Source organism: Saccopteryx leptura, chromosome 2, assembly GCF_036850995.1.
Source record: "Saccopteryx leptura isolate mSacLep1 chromosome 2, mSacLep1_pri_phased_curated, whole genome shotgun sequence".
Taxonomy (NCBI): Eukaryota; Metazoa; Chordata; class Mammalia; order Chiroptera; family Emballonuridae; genus Saccopteryx; species Saccopteryx leptura.
Window position 1 is genome coordinate 191,174,378 of NC_089504.1, and position 27,758 is coordinate 191,202,135.

The 27,758-nt window shown below is 37.2% G+C and overlaps 1 protein-coding gene across 1 annotated transcript in view; it reads right to left on the bottom strand.

Moving 5' to 3' along the window:
* Positions 1–27,758, bottom strand: part of LEKR1 (leucine, glutamate and lysine rich 1) — a 226,561-nt gene that overhangs the window by 49,001 nt on the left and 149,802 nt on the right. Inside the window, 1 exon segment of the mRNA XM_066363543.1 lies at positions 3,088–3,181. Coding sequence (XP_066219640.1) covers positions 3,088–3,181 — 94 coding nt within the window.

Genomic DNA, 27,758 nt, shown 5'->3' on the forward strand with positions numbered 1-27,758 from the left:
CCAATTTTAAATATTCAGCATGAACATTAATTTCCTTTCTCCGTATCAAAGCAACACTTCAAAAAAAAATCAATGACAATTAGTAAACATGCAGTTATTTTAAAATATGCCATCTTTGTTGCATAGCAACTATTGATTTTATTATGTGCTTTTTATATACTCTAAAATAATTAAGCATAGGCACAAATTGCTGTGTACTTTTTGAATCTTAAAAGCATTTAAGGCATGAAGTTTATTCTAATATGTAAATTATAAATTTATAAAGGGAACATTTCATTCCTACACAAAGGCACAGTGACCCAAGAAAGGGCTGACAATGTTATATCAGTGATTCTTCTCAATAGAGAACTTTTAGGCAACATTTTATTCATAGTTTCAATAGCTAACACAGCCAAGACATAATTATAATATTTTGGCTTTCCTGGTCTAAATCTTGATTAACCACTAGCTAAATTATAAAATTTAGTAACAAGAAGTCATGTCCTTTCAACAAAATAAAATATCCATTTATATTATAGAAAACTATACCTGCCAAAATACATCTAAGATGTAATTAATTTATTAAAAAGATATCATGGTCTTAATAAGAACTTACAGAGTGTTATATAAATTTATTTTTATCATCAAATTATCTTAGCATAAAGCAAGAATATAATACTCTTACATGGTCAGATGCTAACACTAATTTGGTCTACTCACTGTGTTAACACCTCTGGGACAGAGTACAGTGAGCAACTGTATTAGAGTGGATCATAAAAGCAGAGAGTTCTCTAGTAGATTGTATCTGAAGTCCTTCATGGGGTGTGACTGAGAGATGAGAAACACAAGCAAAGACAAGAAAGTTCATTCTATCAGTCTAAGAATAGCTAAGGAGTTTGATGGAAAGAAAAGACCTATAAATCTCTATCCACATTAGTGAACAGAGTGAAATTTCTCAAAGTTTCTGAGTTAAAGATGAGACATTTACAATATTTCTTCATATATATTGCCAAACTGTTCTTGCAAAGGTTTCTGTAATGTCCAATTCCTTAAAGAGTATGAAAGGCTGTATCTCACTAGGCCTTCAGCCTAGTGCAAAAACCACTCTATTAACTGGATGTGTGAAAAACAATCTCTCATTGTTTTAATTTGCATTTTTTTATTTGTTAGTTAAGTTCATCATCTTTTTGTATTTTTCAACAGGATTAGTAAAGACGGGGGAAGTGAATAAGAATATTTTGAGTACAACGAGGCTGTTAAAATTAGGAAGAATTAAATAAGTGTGAGCTTTAGAGAAGAAGAAAAGAAAAATATCATGCTACAAAATAAGAATAAGACAGAACAACTTGGCCCTGGTCGGTTGGCTCAGTGGTAGAGCGTCAGCCTGGCGTGCAGAAGTCCTAGGTTCGATTCCCAGCCAGGGCACACAGGAGAAGCGCCCATCTGCTTCTCCAATCCTCCCCCTCTCCTTCCTCTCTGTCTCTCTCTTCCCCTCCCACAGCCGAGGCTCCATTGGAGCAAAAGATGGCCCGGGCGCTGGGGATGGCTCCTTGGCCTCTGCCCCAGGCGCTAGAGTGGCTCTGGTCGCGACAGAGCGACGCTCCGGATGGGCAGAGCATCGCCCCCTGGTGGGCGTGCCAGGTGGATCCCGGTAGGGCACATGCGGGAGTCTGTCTGACTGCCTCCCTGTTTCCAGCTTCAGGGAAAAAAAAAAAGACAGAACAACTTTAGTTTATATTTTCAAATTTAATTTTGCCCATATGAAACTTGTTATAGTGATCATTTTTGTTACAGCCTGGCTGCACTCTCCCTGAGGGACAAGGGAAGAAGGACTGATTTATAGCGGACCAGAACTGGCTGAGTATGACCAACGGTGTGAAGACTGGAAATGAAAGTGACAAATTTATAACTGACTTGTGACAGCAACAATACCTAAAAGGTTTCAATCTGGTAGATGACAGAGTGGGGGATTTCAGGTGGAGATGTTAGTTTGAAAATGGCCACTGCTTACTGCTTCAGGTTACAAGTTGTAGTCCCCCAAAACAAGAATCTGATAATAATCAAACAGGATGTCAGGGCTTCAATCAAGCAATCTGAATTTCAGTAGCCAGCTCTCGTTCTAGATGCAAATATAAGTCATATTTAGAAAACCAAGGTAGAGGTTAGTGCTAGGGATAGGTACCGTTGGGGGAAAAAAAGATGTGTTTCAGTACATTGTGCAGGATCAGGCCCAGGGATCAAACAAGTAGTAGTAGAAGTTTATCCCAGGGAGATGATGGCGGTAGCCTCAGTGACTAGAGCTGTGCATGGCCTGAGAAGGTAGGAGTTACGGTTCTTTTAAATATTACATACTTGTATTCTTTAAAATTAACAAAGTAATACATATTCATTGTTGAAATTTTAAAAAATATAGAGAAGTTCAAAGAAAAAAAATGGTGGATGCAATTTTTTTATACTCTAAAAACCAACATTTTCTTTGTAAATAGTAAGCTAATACTTATTCTGTTTACACAACCAAAAGTCCATAATGGAATAATTTTTAAGTCATCTTCCATTCTCTTATATTACCTTCTTTAAAGCAGAGAAATTATTAGAATCAAGTAATAGTTCCCTGCTTTTAAAGATGTAGTCAAATGCAATAGGATGGGATAGAGCTGAAGGGAAGGGGGGAAGGCGCTAGAGGGAGGGGACAAGGGAGATATTGAGGGGAATATAGCGGAGGGGGGATGCTTTCAGGGCAACACTAGAATCTATGTAAACACAATAAATTAAAATCAATTAAAAATAAAGATGTAGTCAAATGCACATTCTATTACTTTTGGGGGAAAAAGGTAAGTATTTAAAAATAAAAATTATGTTTTACATGAGAACTAAGTTATCTTAATCTTATAAGATTTCAAATTCTGTTTTACCTTTTTATTCCAATTACATGGTGTAATTTTTTGGAAAAGACATATATCATAACTATTTTTGGTCTAGAAAATTCCAGAAGGAATCAAATGTGTGCATAGAAGCAAAGAAATCTATCTGGAATAGTCTTCTGGCAAGTGAACAGAACTTTTAAAAAGCAAATAAAACACATGCTGATGAAAATTACACTATCATTACCTTCTCCCTCCAGTTATCATAACTCAGTAGCTTCTGTCAAAGGGTTTCCTGCAGCTGCTTGATGCTTTCCTGATGTGAAATCAGCATCAATTCCCTGAAAATCATAAACCCTACAAATGAATCAAGACTCAACCCCTAATGCTCTTACAAAGTTGCACATCTTGGCTCAAAGAATATAATTTCACACTTAGTCTTTTTATTCTCTTTAGAAATATATATATATACTGCTACTGGATATGATTTTAACTGTTAAAAGCAATTTATAAGCATTGCATATAAGGTAAGTATTTTCTCAGGCTTAATTTTTGTGTAATAAATAATGTTATTTTTTAAAATATTTTATTTATTGATTTTTAGAGAGAGGGGAGAGAGAGAGAGAGAGAGAAGGGGGAGGAGCAGGAAGCATCAACTCCCATGTGTGCCTTGACCAGGCAAGCCCAAGGTTTCGAACCGGCAACCTCAGTGTTCCAGGTCGACGCTTTATCCCACTGCACCACCACAGGTCAGGCCTAAATAATGTTATTTTGCATGAAATAGTAACAACACATATGGAATCACAAATATAATAAAATGTTATACATTGTGGTTCTAAAGTTTATGACAAAATTCTATCCCTAAACAATATATTTTTTAAGGAAAATATGTTGGGATATGCCATAGATTTAGCACATTTGTGGTTTCTGCTAGATTTATTTTTCTCTTATCTCAAATGCTGATAGGAACAAACCAAATTGAGTAGAGGGTAATGTCTAAGATGTAGCCTGGTATAACACAAAACATGTTAAAAAATTGAAAACACAAAGAGTATTTTAATATTTTAATCCACATAAATGGATCTTAAAGTTTAATTTGTAACCTTTAGGTGGAAGTAATGTAGGTGATTCATAAGAACCTTTCTCAGGGGCACTGAAATTAAGCCTTTGACTATCACAAGTAGTGGTGTAAGCATGCTTGTTGATCAGGGTTCCTTTCTTTTTTCTATAATCATCATGACTCTTATTGTCTATGTAGATGATTCTTCTCCATTGCTTACTCCTCTTTCCAAGCCCTTTGTTTTCCATCACCAAGCTCTTCCTTTTAGCTTTGATCCTTTTTCTAAAATTTGTGACTCTCATAATTGCTATTAGATGTCTCTACCCTAGTAATTCATCAACACCAAAGATTTCACACATCTAAAAACAAACTCACCTGCTCTGGCCGGGTAGCTCAGTGGATCAAGTGTCAACCCAGCATACCAGAGGTCACAGATTCAATCCCGAGTCGGGGTATGTAGGAGAAGTAATCAATGAGCACACAACTAAATGAAACAACTAAGTGAAACAATGAGTTGATGCTTTTCTCTTTCCCTTCCTCTCTCTCTCAAATCAATGAAAAAAAATTTTTTAATTCACCATATTTTCTGCAATCTTGCCTTTCATTTTGACTTCTGAAAATCTTTCTTTAATAGTCAAAATTTTTACTTAAAACCTCTGAGTTATCTCTGACTCTTGTTCTCCCTGTTCTACCACATCCATTCAATAACAAGTTCTAGGTATTGTTTCCTCCATGTCAAACTATTTCTTCCCTTCCTTTCCTACTATAAACAACCTTGCTAAGGTTCTTTATCTTTAACCTAGAGTATTATAAGACTCTCAATTCATTTCTTAATCTCTAATCCTACAGGATAATATCAAAATATTATTAATTTTTTTACTATAATAAAAATTGTGCTTGCATTTCTAGTCTAGAAAATTTTAAGGACATACACACAAGAAGACACATTTAATTTCATAACCTGGAGTATAAATATCACTTGAGGGCAACTAATTTAAAAAACAAAACTCTCCAGACTTCTCTTTCCAGAAATGTGTTAGACTAGTACTTTGACTACTTTCCTACTGAAAATAAGTAAAATTATTTTATTATTTTAAAAATCTTAAAATCCATCAATGAGTGGGAACAAAAAGTGAAAAAAATACAGAGAACAAAACTCAAAGGAAAGAATTGAAAAAGGGTATCAGTGGAAAACTACTGAAATCTGAATAAAGTCTATATGTTAATTAGTTGTATTACACCAACATTAATTTCTTACTTTTTACAGAAAACTGGTTTTGTCATGGTTATGAAAGCAGGGCTAAAGGGAAACATAACCTCTCTGTACTGATGTTTCTGTACATATAAAATTATTCCAAATTAAAAGTTAAAAAGAAATTAATGAAAAAACTCAAAAATAAGTAGAGCATTATCAAATTCAAGAGACAAAGGAAGAGTCTAAGAGGAAACTCACCTGAATAAAGTTGCATCTCAAAAAACTACTGTAAAGCCAGTAGCAGCGGCTGCCATCACAGCTGCCTGGCTCTTACAGGTTCACATTTGATTGGACAGACAGTAAAGAAACAGCGGAGCCAAGAACTGGTGGGCCATTTTCCTTTAATCCTAGCTCACACGGGCAAGTGAGTAAAATCACACAGTGGGAAACACCTGCATTTCCATTCAGGGCTCCTAAAGCCACTGACTCATCTGAGTTTTCCTAGAATCAAAGACTCCCACCTCTGTTTGTCTCCATTTTGGCTGCCTCCTCTCCTCCACGTGGCCTCTCTCTCTCCCCTGGATCAACATGATCTCTCTAAAATGGCTTCCTAGTTCCTCTGTATAAAACTTTTTGGCGTGAAAGCCCTCCCCCAACTCACATTAGCACAACCAAGCCCCTTCCCAAGCAAGAAGGCAATCAGCTGCCCCAAGTGGGCAGTGGCCATCTTTAACAGAGTGAGCAAAATATATCTTATCTGCCGACAGCTACTTAAAATGTATGTGTGTGGGTGACGTCACAGAAATGGCGCCGTGAGCAGCACGTCTGACAGATCTCCCCAAAATCTCAACAAATTTATCAACTAGAAACAGAAAAATTTATCCTCGGAGCATTCCGGACTTCCACACACACACTGAAAGCAGAGGGACTGTTGCCCAGGAGGGAGTACACCTGGGGTGAGTCAACCCAAACGTGCAGCTGCCCGCCCACACTCGGGGACGGCAGCCTGGGCACTGGCGGCCATCCCAGCATACCCTGAGAAGCCGCGTGCACGACCCCCCCGTGCTGCGGTCCGACCACTGGCGTGACGAGAAACCGCACGCCCGGTGCCGCGATCCAGAGAGGCCCCGTCCACTGGCGTGCTGAGAAACCGCGCGCACCTCCGTGCCGCGGTCCCCGGCCACTGGCGTGCGGAGAAACCGCGCACTCGCCCCGCGCCGCGGTCCCCGTCCACTGGCGTGCTGAGAAACCGCGCGCGCGCCCGGTCCCCGTCCACTGGCGTGCTGAGAAACCGCGCGCGCGCCCGGTCCCCGTCCACTGGCGTGCTGAGAAACCGCGCGCGCCCCCGTGCTGCGGTCCCCATCCACTGGCGTGCTGAGAAACCGCGCGCACGCCCCGTGCCGCGCGGGCGCCAAGGCTGTCCTTCCTAGTCAGGAGATTCTCTCCGGGGGCGGGGCACCTCACCCAGCCATTCAAGCTAACAATCAAGCGTTGGGGGAGGGGCGGCGCAGGCAGCCTGAAATTCTTTTTGGAGCACAGCTGCGGATCCAATCACTGAAATTAGCTTAACCCACGAAATCTACGCACCCACGGGGCTCTAATTGATAAGATCTCTCCCAGTTCAGCGATCCAAGACAAGAGGCGTGATATTTTTCAGTGCCTTTCGCTAAAGGGGCGGGGGCAACTTCTGATTGACAGAGCCTCCATATTCAGGGATATTCCTAACAAGAGGGACTTGGCAGATATTAAGATCCATAAAGCAAACAGCGACTAGTGCTTCTTCTTCCCAGCCAAAACAGGCTACCAAGTGTGGAAAGCCTGGGTTGAGTGGTCCAACTGAATGGTAGGCGCTGAACAGTCACCTTGACAACAATTGACTCCCAGCCCCACCTGATTACGATGGAGGCTCTGACTGCCAAAGCCTTACCCAGAGCCTTGCGCTGAGTGAGGATAGAGTGGGGATTTCCCAGCTCTTTGAGCCTCTTACTCCCCAGACAGAAGCAGTGGCAGCCTCATAGCTGGATCATCAGGCTGCTAATTCAGGAAGGGGAGACTAGGAAAGAGACTCCAGGAAAGCAAACTCTCTCATTGTTGGACTCTGCAAACGCCAACAAGCCTTGACTACCAGCGAGACTAAAGCCAATTATATGACATTGCCATAGAATCCCATCAACTGCAAATTCCTACCTAAGAGTGACATAGGGGCAGAACCTGGGGTATAGAGTCACCGACCAGAAAGAGGGAGAGAAAAGAAAAAAGGAAGAAGTTAACCTCTCAAAATCAAGAAAAATCCACAGACTTTATAACTTGTTCCACTAATTCTTTGTTGTTGTTGTTTCTTTCTTCTATTTTGTTGCTTTTGTTGTTGTTTCTATTTCTTCCACCTCGGTCCTTTTGCTCTCTGCCCATCTTATGCTACCCTTTTCTTGAACTACACTGCCCATGAGTGTTACATTTTGTTTCTTTTCTTCATCCTAGCTCTCCTTTGGGGTTGCACTCCGGGGCCCTTGACTCTCACTCTCTCCCCTTTTGTTTTTTTTTCCTTTCCTTTTTTTCTTCCTTTGTTTCTCTCTTACTCTTATTTTTTCCTTTCTATTCATTTCTTCTTTTCTCCTTTTGCTTTTCCTCCCATTTAGGCCTCAATTGCGAACAGATTGTTTGATTTGGGACTCAAGTTTTTGTGGGGGTTTTTTTGGTGGTGTTGTTCTTTTTTTTCTTCTTCTGCTTTTGTTCTTGGTTTTTCTTTATTTGTTTGTTTTTGTGGCATTTTGAAGTACTTTTTGCATTGCTTTTTGGCTCACTGGCATTCCTCCCAACCCAAAGTCTCCATTGTATTTAGTCTTCGCTCCACTTAATACAACAGATTTTTGCTTATTGTTTTTATTTTTGTTTTTTTCTTCTTTAATTATAGTTTTTCTCTCCTTTTTTCTGTTTCCCTCTCATCCCTATCATTATATCTCTTGGTCGACCATCACTTACAGGCAAATCATTTTATGCTTGTCTAAGATTTTCTCCCTTTTTTTTTTTTTTTTTTGTATTTAGTGGGTCCCTAATCCCTTTTTTGCCCCTTGAACTCTTCACCCCAAATCAGGCCCTCCATTATAGGCAGTTTTTGTTCCATTTGGCATAGTATAATTCACAGGTCATCACGATATTTCCCTAAGGAGGTGAGAGGAGGGGAAGAGAAGAGAGAAAAAAGGGGGAAATAATAAATTATTACTTTTTTTTTGTGGAGTGTTTTCCTTTTTTTTTTTCTTTTTTTCTTTTTTTTTTTCCCCTTTTTATTTTTTATTAATTCTAATTAACACTATCATCAAGACCACCTTCAGATGCCAATAAGAAAAAGGAAATCGAACATTATGGATACAAAAGACAGAGAGGTAACGCAAATTGATGTGGAAAAATCTATGGAGAAAAGATTTAACATATTGGAAGCCTTGGAGCCAAATGACAGAGAATTTAAAATAGAAATCTTAAAAATACTCAGAGATATACAAGAAAACACAGAAAGGAAATTTAGGGAAATCAGAAAACAACTCAACGATCACAAAGAATATATTACCAAGGAAATTGAAACTATAAAAACAAATCAAACAGAAATGAAAAACTCAATTCAAGAGATGAAAAACGAGGTAGCAAGCTTAGCTAATAGAACAGCCCAGATAGAAGACAGGATCAGTGAAATAGAAGACAAGCAACTTGAGGCACAACAGAGAGAAGAAGAAAGAGACTCAAAAATAATAAAAAACGAGAAAGCCCTACAGGAATTGTCTGACTCCATCAGAAAGAATAACATAAGAATAATAGGTATATCAGAGGGAGAAGAGAAAGAAAATGGAATGGAGAATATACTCAAACAAATAATAGATGAGAACTTACCAAGCCTGTGGAAAGAATTAAAGCCTCAAATTCAAGAAGCAAACAGAACACCGAGTTTTCTTAACCACAACAAACCCACTCCAAGGCACATCACAATGAAGATGACACAAACCAATGACAAAGAAAAAATTCTCAAGGCAGCCAGGGAAAAGAAGAATACAACATATAAAGGAAGGCCTATTAGATTATCATCAGATTTCTCAGCAGAAACTCTACAAGCTAGAAGAGAGTGGACCCCAATATTTAAAGCCCTGAAAGAGAGGAACTTTCAGCCAAGAATACTATACCCATCAAAGCTATCCTTCAAGTACGAAGGAGATATAAAAATATTCACAAATACAGAAAAGATGAGAGAATTTATCATCAGAAAGCCCCCACTCCAGGAAATACTAAAGGGGGTTTTCCAACCAGATTCAAAGAACAAAAGAAAACATAACCACAAGTAACAGCTCCATGAAGAAAACAATAAAACCAAACTTAAACTGTGACAACAAAAGAAAAAAAAAGGGGGGGAGAAAGGATGAAGATTAACAGTAGCAAAGGACGATGAAGCACAGAAATACTCATAAGAAAGGGTACTACAATGAATATGGTAGGTACCCTTTTCATTACTTAATGGTAACCACCCTTGAAAAAACCACCACAAAAACACTTGACTTAAAAAAGGTAGCAACAGAGGAAAGAAGTATGGAATACAAACAAACAAAAACAAATGATAGAAAAACAAAAGAGAAGAATCAAACAAGATACAAAACTAACAGAAAGCAATTTATAAAATGGCAATAGGGAACCCACAAGTGTCAATAATTACACTAAATGTAAATGGATTAAACTTACCAATAAAAAGACACAGAGTAGCAGAATGGATTAAAAAAGAAAATCCAACTATATGCTGCCTACAAGAAACTCATCTAAGCAACAAGGATAAAAACAAATTCAAAGTGAAAGGCTGGAAAACAATACTCCAAGCAAACAACACCCAAAAAAAAGCAGGTGTAGCAATACTCATATCTGATAATGCTGACTACAAGACAGAAAAAGTACTCAGAGACAAAAATGGTCATTTCATAATGAGTAAGGGGACACTGAATCAAGAAGACATAACAATCCTTAATATATATGCACCAAACCAAGGAGCACCAAAATATATAAGACAGCTACTTATTGACCTTAAAACAAAAACTGACAAAAATACAATCATACTTGGAGACCTCAATACACCGCTGACAGCTCTAGATCAGTCATCCAAACAGAGAATCAACAAAGACAAAGTGGCCTTAAATGAAATACTAGAACAACTGGATATGATAGACATCTACAGGACACTTCATCCCAAAGCGACAGAGTATACATTTTTCTCTAGTGTACATGGAACATTCTCAAGAATTGACCATATGTTAGGCCACAAAGACAATATCAGCAAATTTAAAAAAATTGAAATTGTGCCAAGCATATTCTCTGATCATAAAGCCTTGAAACTAGAATTCAACTGTAAAAAAGAGGGGGAAAAACCTACAAAATTGTGGAAATTAAACAACATACTTTTAAAAAATGAATGGGTCAAAGAAGAAATAAGCGCAGAGATCAAAAGATATATACAAACAAATGAAAATGAAAATACAACATATCAGAATCTCTGGGATGCAGCAAAAGCAGTAATAAGAGGAAAGTTCATATCACTTCAGGCCTATATGAACAAACAAGAGAGAGCAGAAGTAAACCACTTAACTTCACACCTTAAGGAACTAGAAAAAGAAGAACAAAGACAACCCAAAACCAGCCGAAGAAAGGAGATAATAAAAATCAGAGCAGAAATAAACGAAATAGAGAACAGAAAAACTATAGAAAAAATCAATAAAACAAGGAGCTGGTTCTTTGAAAAGATCAACAAAATCGACAAACCCTTGGCAAGACTCACCAAGGAAAAAAGACACAGGACTCAAATAAATAAAATCCAAAATGAAAGAGGAGAGATCACCACAGACATCATAGATATACAAAGAATTATTGTAGAATACTATGAAAAACTATATGCCTCCAAATACAACAATCTAGAAGAAATGGATAAATTCCTAGAACAATACAACCTTCCTAAACTGAGTCATGAAGAAGCAGAAAGCCTAAACAGACCAATCAGCAGGGAGGAAATATAAAAAACTATTAAAAACCTCCCCAAAAATAAAAGTCCAGGTCCAGATGGTTATACTAGTGAATTCTATCAAACATTCAAAGAAGACTTGGTTCCTATTCTACTCAAAGTCTTCCAAAAAATTGAAGAAGAAGCAATACTTCCAAACACATTTATGAGGCCAACATAACCCTCATACCAAAACCTGGCAAGGATGGCACAAAAAAAGAAAACTACAGACCAATATCTCTAATGAATACAGATGCTAAAATACTAAACAAAATACTGGCAAATCGAATACAACAATATATTAAAAAAATAATACATCATGATCAAGTGGGATTCATCCCAGAATCTCAAGGATGGTTCAACATACGTAAAACAGTTAACGTAATACATCATATCAACAAAACAAAGAACAAAAACCACATGATCTTATCAATAGATGCAGAAAAGGCTTTCGATAAAATACAACACAATTTCATGTTTAAGACTCTCAACAAAATGGGTATAGAAGGAAAATATCTCAACATAATAAAGGCCATATATGATAAACCATCAGCCAACATCATATTAAATGGCATAAAACTGAGGACTTTCCACCTTAAATCAGGAACACGACAGGGGTGTCCACTCTCTCCACTTTTATTTAACGTGGTGCTAGAAGTGCTGGCCAGAGCAATCAGACAAGACAAAGAAATAAAAGGCATCCATATCGGAAAAGAAGAAGTAAAGGTATCACTTTTTGCTGATGATATGATCCTATACATCGAAAACCCAAAGGACTCCACAAAAAGATTACTACAAACAATAAACCAATACAGTAAGGTCGCAGGATACAAAATTAACATACAGAAGTCCATAGCCTTTCTATATGCCAACAATGAAATATTAGAAAACGAACTCAAAAAAATAATCCCCTTCACGTTTGCAACAAAAAAAATAAAATACCTAGGAATAAACATAACAAAGAATGTAAAGGACCTATATAAAGAAAACTACAAGGCATTGCTAAGAGAAATAGAAAAAGACACAATGAGATGGAAAAATATTCCTTGTTCTTGGATAGGAAGAATAAATATAATTAAAATGGCCATATTACCCAAAGTAATATATAAATTTAATGCAATTCCCATCAAAATTCCTATGACATTTTTTAAAGAAATGGAACAAAAAATCATCAGATTTATAGGGAACTATAAAAAACCCCGAATAGCCAAAGCAATCCTAAGGAAAAAGAATGAAGCTGGGGGCATTACAATACCTGACTTTAAACTATATTATAGGGCCATAATAATCAAAACTGCATGGTATTGGCAGAAAAATAGACACTCAGACCAATGGAACAGAATAGAAAGCCCAGAAATAAAACCACATATATATGGTCAAATAATCTTTGATAAAGGGGCCAACAACACAAAATGGAGAAAAGAAAGCCTCTTCAACAAATGGTGTTGGGAAAACTGGAAAGCCACATGCAAAAGAATGAAACTCGACTACAGCCTGTCCCCGTGTACTAAAATTAATTCAAAATGGATCAAAGACCTAAATATAAGATCTGAAACAATAAAGTACATAGAAGAAGACATAGGTACTAAACTCATGGATCTGGGTTTTAAAGAACATTTTATGAACTTGACTCCAATGGCAAGAGAAGTGAAGGCAAAGATAAATGAATGGGACTACATCAGAATTAAAAGTTTTTGCTCAGCAAGAGAAACTGATATCAAAATAAACAGACAGCCAACTAAATGGGAAATGATATTTTCAAACGACAGCTCAGATAAGGGCCTAATATCCAAAATTTACAAAGAACTCATAAAACTCAACAACAAACAAACAAACAATCCAATAAAAAAATGGGAAGAGGACATGAACAGACACTTCTCCCAGGAAGAAATACAAATGGCCAACAGATATATGAAAAGATGCTCAGCTTCATTAGTTATTAGAGAAATGCAAATCAAAACTACAATGAGATACCACCTCACCCCTGTTAGATTAGCTATTATCAACAAGTCGGGTAATAACAAATGTTGGAGAGGATGTGGAGAAAAAGGAACCCTCATACACTGTTGGTGGGAATGTAAAGCAGTACAACCACTATGGAGGAAAGTATGGTGGTTCCTCAAAAAACTGCAAATAGAACTACCTTATGACCCAGCAATCCCTCTACTGGGTATATACCCCAAAACCTCAGAATCATTGATACGTAAAGACACATGTAGCCCCATGTTCATAGCAGCATTGTTCACAGTGGCCAAGACATGGAAACAACCAAAAAGCCCTTCAATAGAGGATTGGATAAAGAAGATGTGGCACATATACACTATGGAATACTACTCAGCCATAAGAAATGATGACATTAGATCATTTATAGCAAAATGGTGGGATCTTGATAACATTATACGGAGTGAAATAAGTAAATCAGAAAAAAACAAGAACTACATGATTCCATACATTGGTGGAACATAAAAACGAGACTAAGAGACATGGACAAGAGTGTAGTGGTTACCAGGGGTGGGGGGAGGGAGGACGCAGGAGGGAGGGAGGGAGAGATTTAGGGGGAGGGGGAGGGGCACAGAGAAAACTAGATAGAGGGTGACGGAGGACAATCTGACTCTGGGCGAGGGGTATGCAACATAATTTAATGACAAGATAACCTAGACATGTTTTTCTTTGAATATATGTACCCTGAATTATTAATGTCATCCCATTAACATTAATAAAAATTTATTAAAAAAAAAATGTATGTGTGAAATTCACATTCAACATGTGTAAAGTACAAATAATATCTCTTCTCAAGGTACAAAAAGAAAATTACTGATTTTGAATTTTGGTAGGTAGAAGGAAAAAATACAATTATCCTGTAAGAATTTATAAACAGAAACCAACACTAATACAAATTTGTATCCTATGTTCCTATTACCAAGTGGTCTCAGAAACTTCATGTTGAGAAGATAACTTACAGTGGAGCTAGGCTAACCTTGCCCCTTATGCCTATTAGGAAAAATATCAATATTTGGGGGAAAACTTATCTTAAGCCTGGAACTCAAAGAATTTCTACAGATAAAGATATAAGACATATAAATTATAGTTTTAAAAAATCAAAATAACTATTTTTTATTATATTAATTTTTTACAAAACTATTTTTTTTAAAGTTAGTAGGAGGAAGATGAGCAGACACAAGGACAGTATAATCAAACTCACAAATTCCAAAGTATTTAATTCTCAGATACAGAAAATAAGGATGCTCAATGCAGTAAAAAAACAAGAGTGACTTAAATGCCTAATTAAATTTGACAAAGAACCTAATTGAACTTTTAGAAATGACAAATATGATAACTGAAATTGAAAACTCTGTGGATGGTCTTGTAACATTATTCACAGCTGAAAAATGAAGTAATAAACTGAAAAAGATATTCAAAGAAATTACACAGAGTACAGTACAAGGAGTCAAAAATATAAAAATACAAAAGGAAGACAGAGTTGAAAAGATTTCATATATATCTATTCACCATTTCAGAAGCAAAGGAGAGAGAAAGCAGGAGGAAGAAATATCTGAATATATTCCAGATTGATGGAAAACAATAACCCACAAATCTAGAAGCCCAATGGATTCTAAGATAAATAAAAATAAATCTTACACCTGAGCACTTGGTGGTGAAAATGAAGAACATCAAAATTAAAGAGATCGTAAAAGAAACTGAAGAGAAGAAAACTACATTATCCTCCAAGGAACCTAAACAAATTGAAAACCTATTTTCCAACAGAAACAAAAGAAACCATCAAAATAATATGTCCAAAATTCTATGAGAAAATAACCATCAATCTAAAGTTGGGTACCTAGAAAGACTATCTTAAAGAATGAGGCTGAAATAAAATAGGTTCAGATTAATAAAATGAGTGCTTACCATCAGTTAAAGGATATTTACTAAAGGAGCTCCAAAGAATAAGCTTTGCAGAAAGAAATATATGCAGAAGGAAGGACAGACATGCAAAAGAAATGGTAAGCAAAGTAACTAGCAAACACACAGGCAGGGAGGGCTTTTTGGGTGTTTGATTAGGACAGATGTACAGGGTCCATTCTCTGAAGATGACCCTGCACTTCAGATTTAACAGTCTGTGCTCACTACTGAGAAATCCTTAGTAATTTTATCTTTTAATTTGTGCTTTATAAGGGAGGTCTGATGAGATAATTGAGCATGTGCCAGGGGCTTGGAGCCTCAGCTCACACAAAGTTCTACCTCCTGCCACCTCTCTCACTCCCCAGGAATGTTCTCAATCCCCTGCTCCCTGCTCCCTGCAGATTACCTGCTGCCTTCCTATGTTTCCAGAGGGAGACCAGCCCTGGATACAGGCCTGGGGAGGGATAAGATGGTCAAGTGTGCTTCCTGTGCTGAGTCACACGGCAGGACCTTGGGTGCCTGTGAGAGCATGCATTCACCCCGTGATTTCCCTGTGCCCAAGGGGCACAGCATTTAATAGCAAACAAACACCATGACAAGTTGAGAAAGACAGTAAAGAAAAGGAAAAGTTTCTTTCCAGTTTTTTGAAGGCCCTGCATTTTCATGTTGCACTGGGCCCTGAAAATTATATAGCCAGCTCTGCGTGTAGGTAATTACAAACAAACACATCTGTATAAAATAATAGTTTTGACTATGTAATTAATTGGACTAACAAGAGACTAGAACTCAAACACTAGAGAAAAATGGTATTTCAGGATGGTAACTATCAGAGCTCAAGTGTTCTTTGGTCCTTGAATTATTCAGGAGGAGTTTGAGATATTAATTTTAGACTTCAGCAAGTATGCATGGTAGCATTTCAAGAGTAACCACTAAAAGAATAGAAATAGAATTAGAGGAAAATACACTAAGAAAATAAACAAACTCCAACAATACTCTCCCACTCCTGCAACCACCCAAAGTCCCAAAAGGCAAAAGTAGTGCAAAAAAAAGAAGAAATAGAAAGTTTAAAGTAACAATCACAATAATGAGAGATAAACTAAAATCATGAGGTAAAAGAGAAACAGGCTTGATGAAAACAAACGAACTAACCCTAGCTCTATGCTCTTTATAGGAGATTTTACTAAAACTTAAGGACATGGATATTTTCCTTTTTTCTGGAAAAGATAAACAGAGAAATAGTAAAAAAAGAGAAAGTATTCAACTATATTAATATTAGACAAAGTAGAATTTAAGATAAAAGTCATTATTCTGAATTGATAATGGTAACAGGTTAATTCTCGTGCAAGAAGTCAGTCAGGAACCACCATGTAAGTCCATGGATTGTATATTGCACAACACCAGGCAATTATACGAATAGCCCTCCTGTTATGTGAAATGCAGCAACCCAAGGTTGAGAAGACAAATAAGTTAGCAAAATATAGAGAATTTAAACAATGTAAGTAATAAGAATGACTTAAAGTACATATATAGGACCTTGTACCCCATTAGTATAAAAATCCACAATTACTTTCAGCTCACATGGAACTGACTAGAAAGTAAATTACAGCAGGTTTCAAACAATAGTTATACTCTATACATGTATAGTCCAATATGGTAGTGACTAACCACATGTAGCTACTGAGCACTTCAAATGTAATCCAAATTAGGATGCACTGCAAATGCAAAATACAAACCAGATTTGAAAATTCAGCACAAAAGAGATATCTAAAATGTCTGTGGTAAGTTCAAAAGATCATTATGTATTTAAATGAGAATTTGGATATATTGAGTTAAGTAAAATATATTAAGATAGATTTTTATCTATATAATTTTTTTCTCTTAGAACTTTTAAATTATACATGTGCCTCACATTATATACTTCTACTGAACCATATTCTCTGAAAACAGAGAAGTGTCAGTAACAAAATATAAAATACCTCTATGTAATTGACTAGTTTAAAATATGTGTTCATGAATAACTCCTGGATAAAATAAAAATCATAATTAATATTTAAAAATACAGAATTATTTAGAATTATTATAATTAAGCAACAACAGAGTTGCTCCCTATCAGAAGTTCTGAACTACTGCTAAAGCAGAAAGGATAAATAAATGGTGATATACTTTAAAATACAGAATAGATGAAGAAATGAATGCTTCTCAGTCACATATGGCATTATTATGGACAAATCCCCAGAAACATAATCTTGAGAACAAAGGAAAAAAATCGCTGAATAATGCATAAAAATGTGATTTTATTTCTATGAAGGTAAAATTTATGCAAAACCAAACATTTTTTAAGAATACAAACATATTTGGTAAAATTATTGAGTGAAGCAAAGAAATTGCAGGTGTTCCTACAGAAGTTTTTTATTCCTATTTTGCTGAGAACCACAAAATGCAGGTTGGTGGTTTCCTCTAAGGAAGAATGCAGGGCAGTGGAGTTGAGGAGATGCATGAGGGGCTTCACAGAGAATGGTAGGGCTCTTTTCCCTAAACTGAGCGAGCAATACATAGATGTGTTGTTCTTTTTTATACTTTACACCTATATAAGCCTTCCATGTGTCTACTCAATATTATAAAAACAACTAATAATAAAGTCTGAGCACAGAGTAGAAAGGAAAGTGGAGGAAAGAGAATTAAAAGGACAAACCATGGTGAGGGAGTGGGCAGGTGGGCAGTAGAGTGGGTTTACTGACCACGATGCACCCTATGAACAAAGCAACACATCATCAGACTCTGCTTAGAGGGACAGAGGTCAATTAGCAAGTCAGAGTCCTTGACCATTTGGTGCTCAAAATCCAGCAATGTGAAAGAAAGCTTTATCTTTTAAAGTGTGAGGCAGACCTAGCAGGTTCTGATGCTTGCTCAGCAGTCTGCAAGCTGGAGAAAGGAAGTAAAGGAGAAGGAACAAAGAATGAAGACAGAAAGTGTGGGGTTATTTTAAAAACCTCATCAATGGCTTTCCTCCAAAGATGTGGCCATTCCTGTCTCCTTTGCAGACCCACCTTCCTCTATTTGTCAATTAGTATTGGTGTTCTCAGCATTTTGTCCTGGACCTTTTGTTTTTCTCTTTACTCTTTCTCTAGGTAATCTTATCTACACTTATAGTTAAAATGCAATATAAGATGCTGACAGCTCCCAAACTTTACCTCTAACTCATATCTGTTCTCTTGTATCTCTGGACTCATGTACCCAAGTCCCCACCTGACTGCTCTAATTTTATATTTCAGAGACATCTGAAACTTAACATGGCTGTAATCTCAAAAGCTTATAATACTAAAGTTTATTTTTTGCTCTGCTCCATATTTTGTTCCAGGATGCAACCCAAGGAGCAGCTCTTATGAGGGAATGCTGATTTGGTGGTTCATAGAAAAGAAGACTTGACAAAACATAGAATTTGTTAAAGCTTCTTTTTAGAATTGGTGATATCACTTCTCTCACATTTTTGTGGCAAGAACAAGTCAAATGGTTACCTCTGATGTCAATCAAGTGTGGATAGCATAGTTCCTGTCACTGGGAAGGACACAGCAAGTCACCTGGCACCAGGTGGAATCCATCACAACTCTGAAACCCCACTGGAAGCTACCATGAGAATTCCTACCCTGGAGGGAGGAAACACTTTGCTTAGTCTGTGGTTCTTTCACATGGAGTGATTTCAGTCCAGTTTCCCCCATAGCTCCTGGCTTTCCTCTCTGATGTGTATGTACTTGTCTATGTTGGCCACATTAGAAAAGGGTATGAGAGATTTTGCCTTGTTGGGAAACCACTTTCTCAACTTCCTTCTTTTCTGTAGACTACTTTATATGGCAACAGGGACTTTGCAGATGAGACTGGGGATCTTGGGATGGAAGATTATCCTGGATTATCTGGAAATGCCCCTAAATGTAATTACCAAGGTTCTTTATATGAGAGAGGAAAGCAAGTTAACGTAGGGGAAGGTGATGACAATAGAAGCAGAGATTAGAGTCATGGGGCCAGAATCCAAGGAATGCCAGCAGCCTCTAAAATCTAGAAGAGACATGGAGTGGGTTCTACCCTGGAATCTCCAGAAAGAACCTAGATTTGAATCCCTTGACACCTATTTGGATTACCAACCTCCAGAACTATAAGATGAACTCAGTATAAAACAGTTATGAACTTGCATCTGTGATGGTAATAATACTTGATACTTATGACTAAAAAAATAAGGCCTTTCATATATCTTTGATTCCTGCTGAAACTCTGCCTCTGGCTCTAAAAACTCTTCAGTGTGAGTCTTTCATGGGACAAGGCAGAAAGAATAATTATATGTGCTGTTACAAAAATGTAACTGTACTTGATTAGAATGGAATAGGCATTGAGTAATGAATGCATATAGAGATCATTATGAGTGTGAAAGAGATAATCCTGATTCCAAAAATAAAAACCACACTTATATAGTACACTCATGGAAGAGCCCGCACAATGTTCAGGAATACAAAACCATTTTAAGAAACTGATAAAGAAAAAGCAACCTTGTGTTGAAAGAACCGATAAAGAGTCAACTTTGAACTCTAGTGAGTTTTTCTGCTAGAAATCTAGAGGAATGATAAAAAAATAGAATATAATTGTTAGATGCATATCCCATAGTTTCCATGTTATAAAAAGCAGAAATGTGCAGCTATTTTTTAATATCATGCAGATATACAATTTCCTCTTTAGAACCAGTTCTACAGATAATACTGCTCTAGATTTAGAAGAAACAACACAAATTAATTTACTAAGAATCCAATAAAGAACTTTTCACTAGAATCCAAAATTGTACTCCTGGTTCTGATTTTGAGCAATTCAGAAACTGAGCCTGAGAGAAATGCTGGGAGCTTCTGAGTTTTAAATCCTGTAATCAGTGGTTTGATTGGGATTAAATTCATGCCCATCCACACATCCAACAAATAGTTATTGGATGCCTCCTAGGTGGCAGGTACTGTTTTAGTCAGTAGGAACACAAGATTTTTTTCTTGCCAGACTTTAGAAATACATTAATGCAATTCCCTAAGTTTCAAAAGAAATGGAGCTCCTGAGTGGCCAGTGTCTCCCAGGAATAAAGTCATGCACAAGAGGAAGAGCCGGCTCCAGCTCATAGCAGCCCGGGACTCTGCAGTGGTCCTGCTGCCTTTGCTTTTCCTATTTGAGAGAAAGGGTGACTGTCTGCAGCATTCTACCCTATAATTTCACCAGATATGTTTTAAATAATGTTGTTGGAGTTGGCACAATAGGCAAACTAGGATCACTAGCAATTAAGAGTATTTATTTTAAAGCTTTAAGTTTTTAGACCAAAAAGAAAATGAGAATCTAATTCCTATATACATGCAAAAATCAAGATTCCCTTAATTATAGTTAAAAATGTAACTGCAAACAAATGTAAAACCATAAAGCCAATGACAGCTTTCAATTCTGTTTCACATTTATCTCTAAAAGAGATAGATGTCTTCACATTGTCAATCCAAGAGATAGTTTTGATTTTGCCACAACTCCTGCCTCTGTTAAAAGCATAAGTGTGTGATATCATAAATAAGTCTCTTGTTCTGAGAGCTGTTGATGGGTAAAAAATCAGAGAAAGAAGTAACTCTTGTGGGGGGGGGGCAGGGTGGTTTGTTATTTTAGAATGATATTACTTAGGACACTTTATTTCATAATCCTTTAAGCTTATAGGGTAGAATCCAAATTGAATCACTCCATGGACTAATTTTCATAACTTTAAGAGTAAGGCAGATAATCTTGAATTTAATAGACATTTACTGAATATCTATATCAGCAGTTCAGGGTATAAGAGTTAATAATATATCATCTTCAAGGAGTTAGCAATGTAAGAAAGGAGAAAAGGGATGGAACTGATACATTCTGATAATCTACAACACTAGGTGGGTTAATCTTCACAAGAAGATAGCTATTACTAATATTGTATGCCCATTTTACAGCTAAGGAAAATAAACCTTAAATTGGTGACATTGTCCAAACTTGAGACTGATCAAGTTGGGATTTAAACCTATGTTTGCCTAACTAACTCTACAATCCATTTTTAAAAACACTAAGCCACACTACTACAAGGTCACAGAACCTTAAAACATTGCTTCCAAATCCCTTTCTAGATTCTATACTTCCTAATGCTTCTGGCCTTCATGAAAATAGGACAAGCTTTAATAATAAAAACTAATTTTCTTTTCCTCTAGAATGTGTTGTGAAATGTTTATGTTCTGTTTTCATTCTAAAGATGTGGCTTCACTTCTGATATTGCCAAGACATCTGAGAGTAGCAGGCAAAGCTCAGCATGTCATATTTAGGTTTGTAGTAATGGGAGATTCCTGAAAGAGTGGAGGGGTGGGGGGAGACCACCAGAGGGGGAAGAGAGCTTGCAAAAGAGGCACTCTGGGTTCTCCTGCTTTCTGCAGGGTTGGGAGTCCCCTGATGACTATGTTACAAGGTGGCTGAGAAAGAGAAGTCACACAGACAGAAGCTGACAAAACTGGGCCTTTCAAGGCAGATGCTGAGGGAATTGTGCAAACTGTAGTAGAAGGCACATGATTATGAAGATTAGACACAACAGAGTTTGATTTCTTTCTTTGCCAATTATGTGACTGCGCAAGGAATTTAGCCTTGCTTAACCTATTATCTTATGTGAAAAATGTGGGAAATGACACCAGCTTCACAGGTGAGGGCAATAGCTCGCTAGCCAGTGCAAGAGATTGCCCCTTTGGCTTGGTAAATAAGAAAAGTGTTCCTGCTGAATAGGAGCAGACCTAGGGACCAAGGCTTTGTAAGGGGTAGGGGAGAATGGCATATTTACACAAGAAAAATGAGCCCCTTCCTCTATGGCAAGAGGCTCGGAGAGTAAAGTCCAGGCTGCCTTTCAGCCCTGCCTTCTCTCATTGAGCACCATCCAATGATGTGCAACATTGCCCCCAGGGCAGTGTGAGGACAAGGTCAGTCCACGTCCACAGAAGCACCGAGATGGCTATCCCAAGCTGTGACACTTGTGCATTGTATGTGAGAGTATATAAGAGGGAGAAAGAAGAAGGGGGAGGAGAGAAAGAAAGAAAGAAGGAAGGAGGGTGGGAGGGAGGGAGGAGGTGGAATGGGAAAACAGGCATGTTTAACTAGGGCAGTGGTTCTCAGACTCTTTGAAGTCGGGCACATTTAAAATCCTACAAATAATTGTAGGTGCACTATATACAAATTTCTGAGAAATATATTATAATAATTAAGTCAAATATTAAAAAGATAAAGTCCTAGCATGCTTTTATGGTAAACAGATACAAAATTAAATTTATTCTGACATTAAAAAAATTTTTATGTTACATTTTTTGAGTTATGCTTTTTAGAATTCATAAAAAAGAAGGGTTAAAAATAAAAAAAGACAAAAGAGTTATCTTTTTATATATATAGATACATTCTTATTAAGATTTAGTAAATTCGGCAGGTCCCGGTGCAAATGTGTTCAGTTTTTTTATTCTTGTGTTTATGAGAAACATGAGCCTGATGTGTCCTAGCAATTTCTTCAATGTTTGGGCATATATTTGAAAGGCAAACTCTCATTTCCTCATCAATACATTAAAGAATTCCTCTCTTTTTACTTTTAATTGTGTTGAGGGTAGAAAATCCTAATTCACATAAATAGGATGTTGAAAATTGTAGTAAAATGTTCAAAGTTTTTCTAGATATTGCCACATATTCTTCTTTTATAGAAATCCAAAAGGCTTAAACAGATAATTCCTTATGTTTAATCATCAATACAAAACCCCCACCATACATATCATATATATCATCTTAACTTTACACCAAACAAAGGATAGAAGAAACTTGCCTCCAGTCTTTCCAGGGAACATGGGGGGTAGTGTAAACAATCCAGCACTACAGCTTAACAGCCTTTTGCAACCTAATCAGGCAAGTGAGGTGGGGGGTTGGGAAGACTGTCAGCTTACAGCCAATTCCCTACACCTCTGTCCCCCAAAAACCTAAACTCCAAAAACCTTGTTGGTTTTTTGGTCCCCAACAGGCACATATTTCTCTGGAATACCACAGGGCACACCTGGAAATATTCTAGGGTGCACCAGTGTGCCCTGGCACACACTTTGAGAACCACTGAACTATGGAGTCATGTCTTATACAGGAAAACAGAAAACTCTCTGAACTTCCCGAAATAATTTCCTAGATTTTGTATATATTTCTTAAGGTGAGGGTTGATATCTTTCAATGAAAACAAACAAGCAAGCAAACAAACAAAAACAAAAATAAAGAGAGGAGAGGAGAGGACCAGGGTATTTAAAAAGTTAAGGTGATGTGTGTGGGGGAGGGAGAATAAACTCCTCCCCTACAGCTTAAAAGATAGGCCTTTGCAGGGACAAGTAAACTTCATTTATGATAGATAAATATCTAGACATGGAGATACAGCCATATATTATTTATTTACAAAATAATTTAACATAAGCAACTTGCAGTAACTTTGGTTATAGTTAAGCTTTTCCTCCAAAAATGCTCTTCACTAATCTCATCATGTTATCGGCAAGTAAATCACAATCGGTACTTAACTAAAGTTTTCTTGAAAATTACCAGGATGGGGCTAGTCCTGTTCTTGGGCATGTGTAGGGTATGAAGCTGTCATAAACAGTTGTGTGATCCCGCAGTCTGGCTGGAGGCCACATGCTGGTGCATACATGAATTTCTCCAGTGTTATGTTTGGGCAGTCGCCGAGTTTAAACGCATGTCCTTATAAAATGTATTTGTAAATTAGTTGTGGGGACCATTTTTATAATGGTCTCATTGGAACTTCAGCAAGGGCTCTGTGCTTGGGAGGTGTACATGAGAAACAACACTATCTGGGAGTCAGCAGGGCTCTGGCCTTTGGTGAGCACATCTGGATCCTGGTCACTAGTAGTCCTTCTACACAATGGTTAGGGACCTTGCTGTGTAGCAGATTTCTAGGCACTGCCAAGTCCTAATGGACAAGAATCTCTGTGGCTATCATCAAACATCTTTATTTTAAAAGATTTTCCTGAGTCCACCTTCTCCTTTTGGAGGGACTTACACATCTCCACTGCTTAGGGTCACCTCTACTTTTAAGGTCCCATTGGTGCTTCAAAGCAAAGTATCCAGAACAAACTTCCTCAGCTGACAGTATGCTGAAGGAAAGAAAGCGAAAAGGAAAGCCAAGGGCATGCATGAACCTTAAGGAATGTCTACTGTCAGGTGATCCCAGTAGAGAAAGGAAAAGAACTGAAACAAAGTCAGGAAAGGGGCGGGGTAACAGTTGAAGAAAGACAATGTTTTAAAACAATAATGTCAAAGGCAAGGCCTGCATGACGTGACCCTGGCCTGCCTCCTTCACACTTGCTAGGCCTCCAGCCACAGTGCCACTTCCAAAAACTTGCTAAGCTGGTTCTTTGCTTGGAAGCTCTTCCCTGGCTTTTGGCCTGGACATGTCTCCCTTGTCTCTCTTTATGCATCACCTCAGAAGTCACTTTTATGGCCACCCTTTTCAACATATGCAGCCCTTCTGTCAGTCTTTACTACAACACACCATTATTTATACATTATCACAATCTATAATATTCCAGTTAGTGCTCTCTCTCTCTCTCTCTTTTTACTCCTTGTCTCTGAATTAGAATTTAAGCTTCATGAGAATGGGATGTTTCAGATTCATCACTGTATGTCCAGGCTACATATACCTGGCACAGAGTAAATGCTCAACAAATAGTTATTGACTGACTGAATTATCCAAAGCAAGTCATTCATTCACTCAACAAATATTTACTGAGTGAAATTATCTGCCAGCCTCTGAGAATACAATAGAGGACAGGGAAGACAAAGTCTGAGAAGTGGCCTAGGACCAAGGACAAGGACAATCCTGTGTCTAGGAATAATCCTATGATAATTTACTGTTTCATAAGTAATTTATTTTTTATTGATTTTGTTTTTAGAGAGAGAGGAGTGAGAGAGAGAGAGAGACAGAGAGAGAGAGAGAGAGAGAGAGAAAGGGGAGGAGCAGGAAGCTTCGACTCCCATATGTGCCTTGACCAGGCAAGCCCAAGGTTTCGAACTGGCGACCTCAGTGTTCCAGGTTGACGTTTTATCCCACTGCGCCACCACAGGTCAGGCATAAGTAATTTATTTTTAATGTAACAGACATTTTGTCAATAAACTTAGTGCCACCAGATGAGAAGGTAATTCCATGCCTGCTTTTGGCTACAGTATAGAGAACAAAGAAGGAAAAGGGGCAAAGATGTGAGAGGGAAAAAAAGGGGGGAAGAGGAGAAAGAGAGAGTTCAGTTTTGGCTCTATTCTCTGAAAATTTACAGAAATTATCCTTCTCACTCACAGCTTACAATAGAGGTAAGATTAGAATCATACTAAATTTTTTTAAAACCATCAACATTCATGTGACTGTGCTATTTCAAAGCAACCCTTTAAGAAAGCTCTGTATTTATTCTAATGATGTTATCAATTCTCAAAACACTCATAAAACTGCCTTTTTCAAAATTGCAATGAGAGAATTTACTAAGCATTAAAAAATTTTATTTTATTTTTGATCCTAAATGGTATTTCCCAGGTTGATTCCCCATCATATTCACTGGAATTGTTTTCATTGGACCTATTGAAATTATTTTTAAAATGAAATTCATTCACTTCAAAATGAGAGTCATTATATTGAAGATATTCTAAGACATGTGCACTTAAGACACTCCTCAGAAGAGAGTTCCAGAAATGTCTGAACAAAGATAAGATCTTTTTAATGATCACTATGAAGGGGATAGCATTCATCTAAATGGTTAAATCTAATTAATTAACATCATTGAAATAAGGTATTACTGATAATATAGGAATATAAAACTATTGCTCAGATAACCAAAGTTCTAAATAGAAAACTTAAAATTTTTATTTATTTCATGTCCTAAAATGTATGATTTGCTACCATTTATTTAGAATATATAGCTGACATCATGATCAGAGAAGATGCTTGATATGATTTCAATCTCCTTAAATTTATTGTGACTTGTTTTGTGTCCTAACATACCGTCTATCCTAGAAAATGTCCCATGTACACTTGAAAAGAATGCATATTCTGCTACTTTGGGGTAAAATGCTCTGAAGATATCAGTTAAATTCATCTCATCTAGTGTGTCATTTAAGGCCTCCATTTCTTTGTTGACTTTCTTTCTGGAAGATCTATCCAGTGATGCCAATGGGGTGTTAAAGTCCTCTACTATTACTATCAGTCTCTCCCTTTATGTCCAGCAAGACAATATATTTCTGTATTTCTGGCCCTGGCTGGTGATTCAGTGGATAGAGCATCAGCCCAGCATATGGACATCCTAGGTTTGATCCCTGGTCAGGGCACACAAGAGAAGTGACCATCTGCTTCTCTCCACTCCCCCTCCCCTGCTTTCTCTTTTCTCTCCCTCCTCCCCTCCTGCAGCCAGTGGCATGATTGGTTCAAGCATCAGCCCCAGACAGGGGTTGCCAGGTGGATCCCAGTTGGGGCACATGCAGTAGTCTGTCTATCTCCCCTCTTCTGACTTGGAAAAAGGAAAAAAAAACCAATATATTTCTAATTTCAAGGAAATCTGCACATATAACCACAAACAGAATATGAAGATAAGAAAAGTAACAAAAAATATGTATGTTTAAAACAGGGAAATAGTTATTCTTTAACTATTTTGAAATATTTGAACCACTTTTGTCTTATTCTGGGGATAAGTCTAATGAAGCTGACGACTGTCAAAGAGAACTTAGAAAACTGAAGTTTGAATCCATTATTTTTGAATCATAGTATACAATACCAAATTTTAAAATTAATATATATATTTTAGTAATTGAATTTGAATCCCAACTCCTTTAGCGCCCTCCTCTCTGCCTTGATAACTTGATTTTTGGTGTTAATGTAGTTCTGATCAAGAATCAGGGAACTTGGAGTCCTATAGTTCGTAAGAAATAAAAACTGTTTTGCACATCCAAAAAATTTTATTTGTGGCATCTCTGTTTTCCCTTCCAACCAACTATTGGCAACAGAAACCAGCTTTTTAAACTCCTGCAAACAAGTTAAAGGCATTAATCTTGTGCTGTCCAAGTTATGCTAATTAAATATATACTTTCTAGACTAAATTTCCATAGAAACTAACTCAACCCTGTAATAAAAATAATACACTCTAATTCTCTTGGATGTACCCTTGTTGGTCTTTTCATATTGATATTTTGGGTATATGTATTGATTAACTTAAGTGATAGCTTGACTATCACAAATCCCTTTATAATCTCCCAACTCTTTCCAATGACAAAACAAATGTGCTCTTGAAAATATTTACTATAACACCTCATTAAGATTATAGTGATTTTACTCATTTTATAAAATATCAATTCTTACCCTGGCTGGGTAGCTCAGTTGGTTAGAGCAATGTCCTGAGATATGTGTGCCAAGGTTGTGGTCCCCAGTTAGGGCACATATAAGAATCTACCAATGAATGCATAAATAAGTGGAACAACAAATTAATTTTTCTCTCTTTCTCTCTCTCCTTTCTTCTCTCTCTAAAACCAATTTAAAAAAAAAAAAATTAAAGAGGGTGCATGTGTCTCCAGCAGACTCGCATCTCTCCCTGAGACAGACTCGCATCTCTCCCTGTTGATTTTCACAGCCAGGTGTTAAGTAAGTGTGTGCCTCTTCCCAGCACTGGTGCTCAGGGCTGGGGAGCCTGGCTT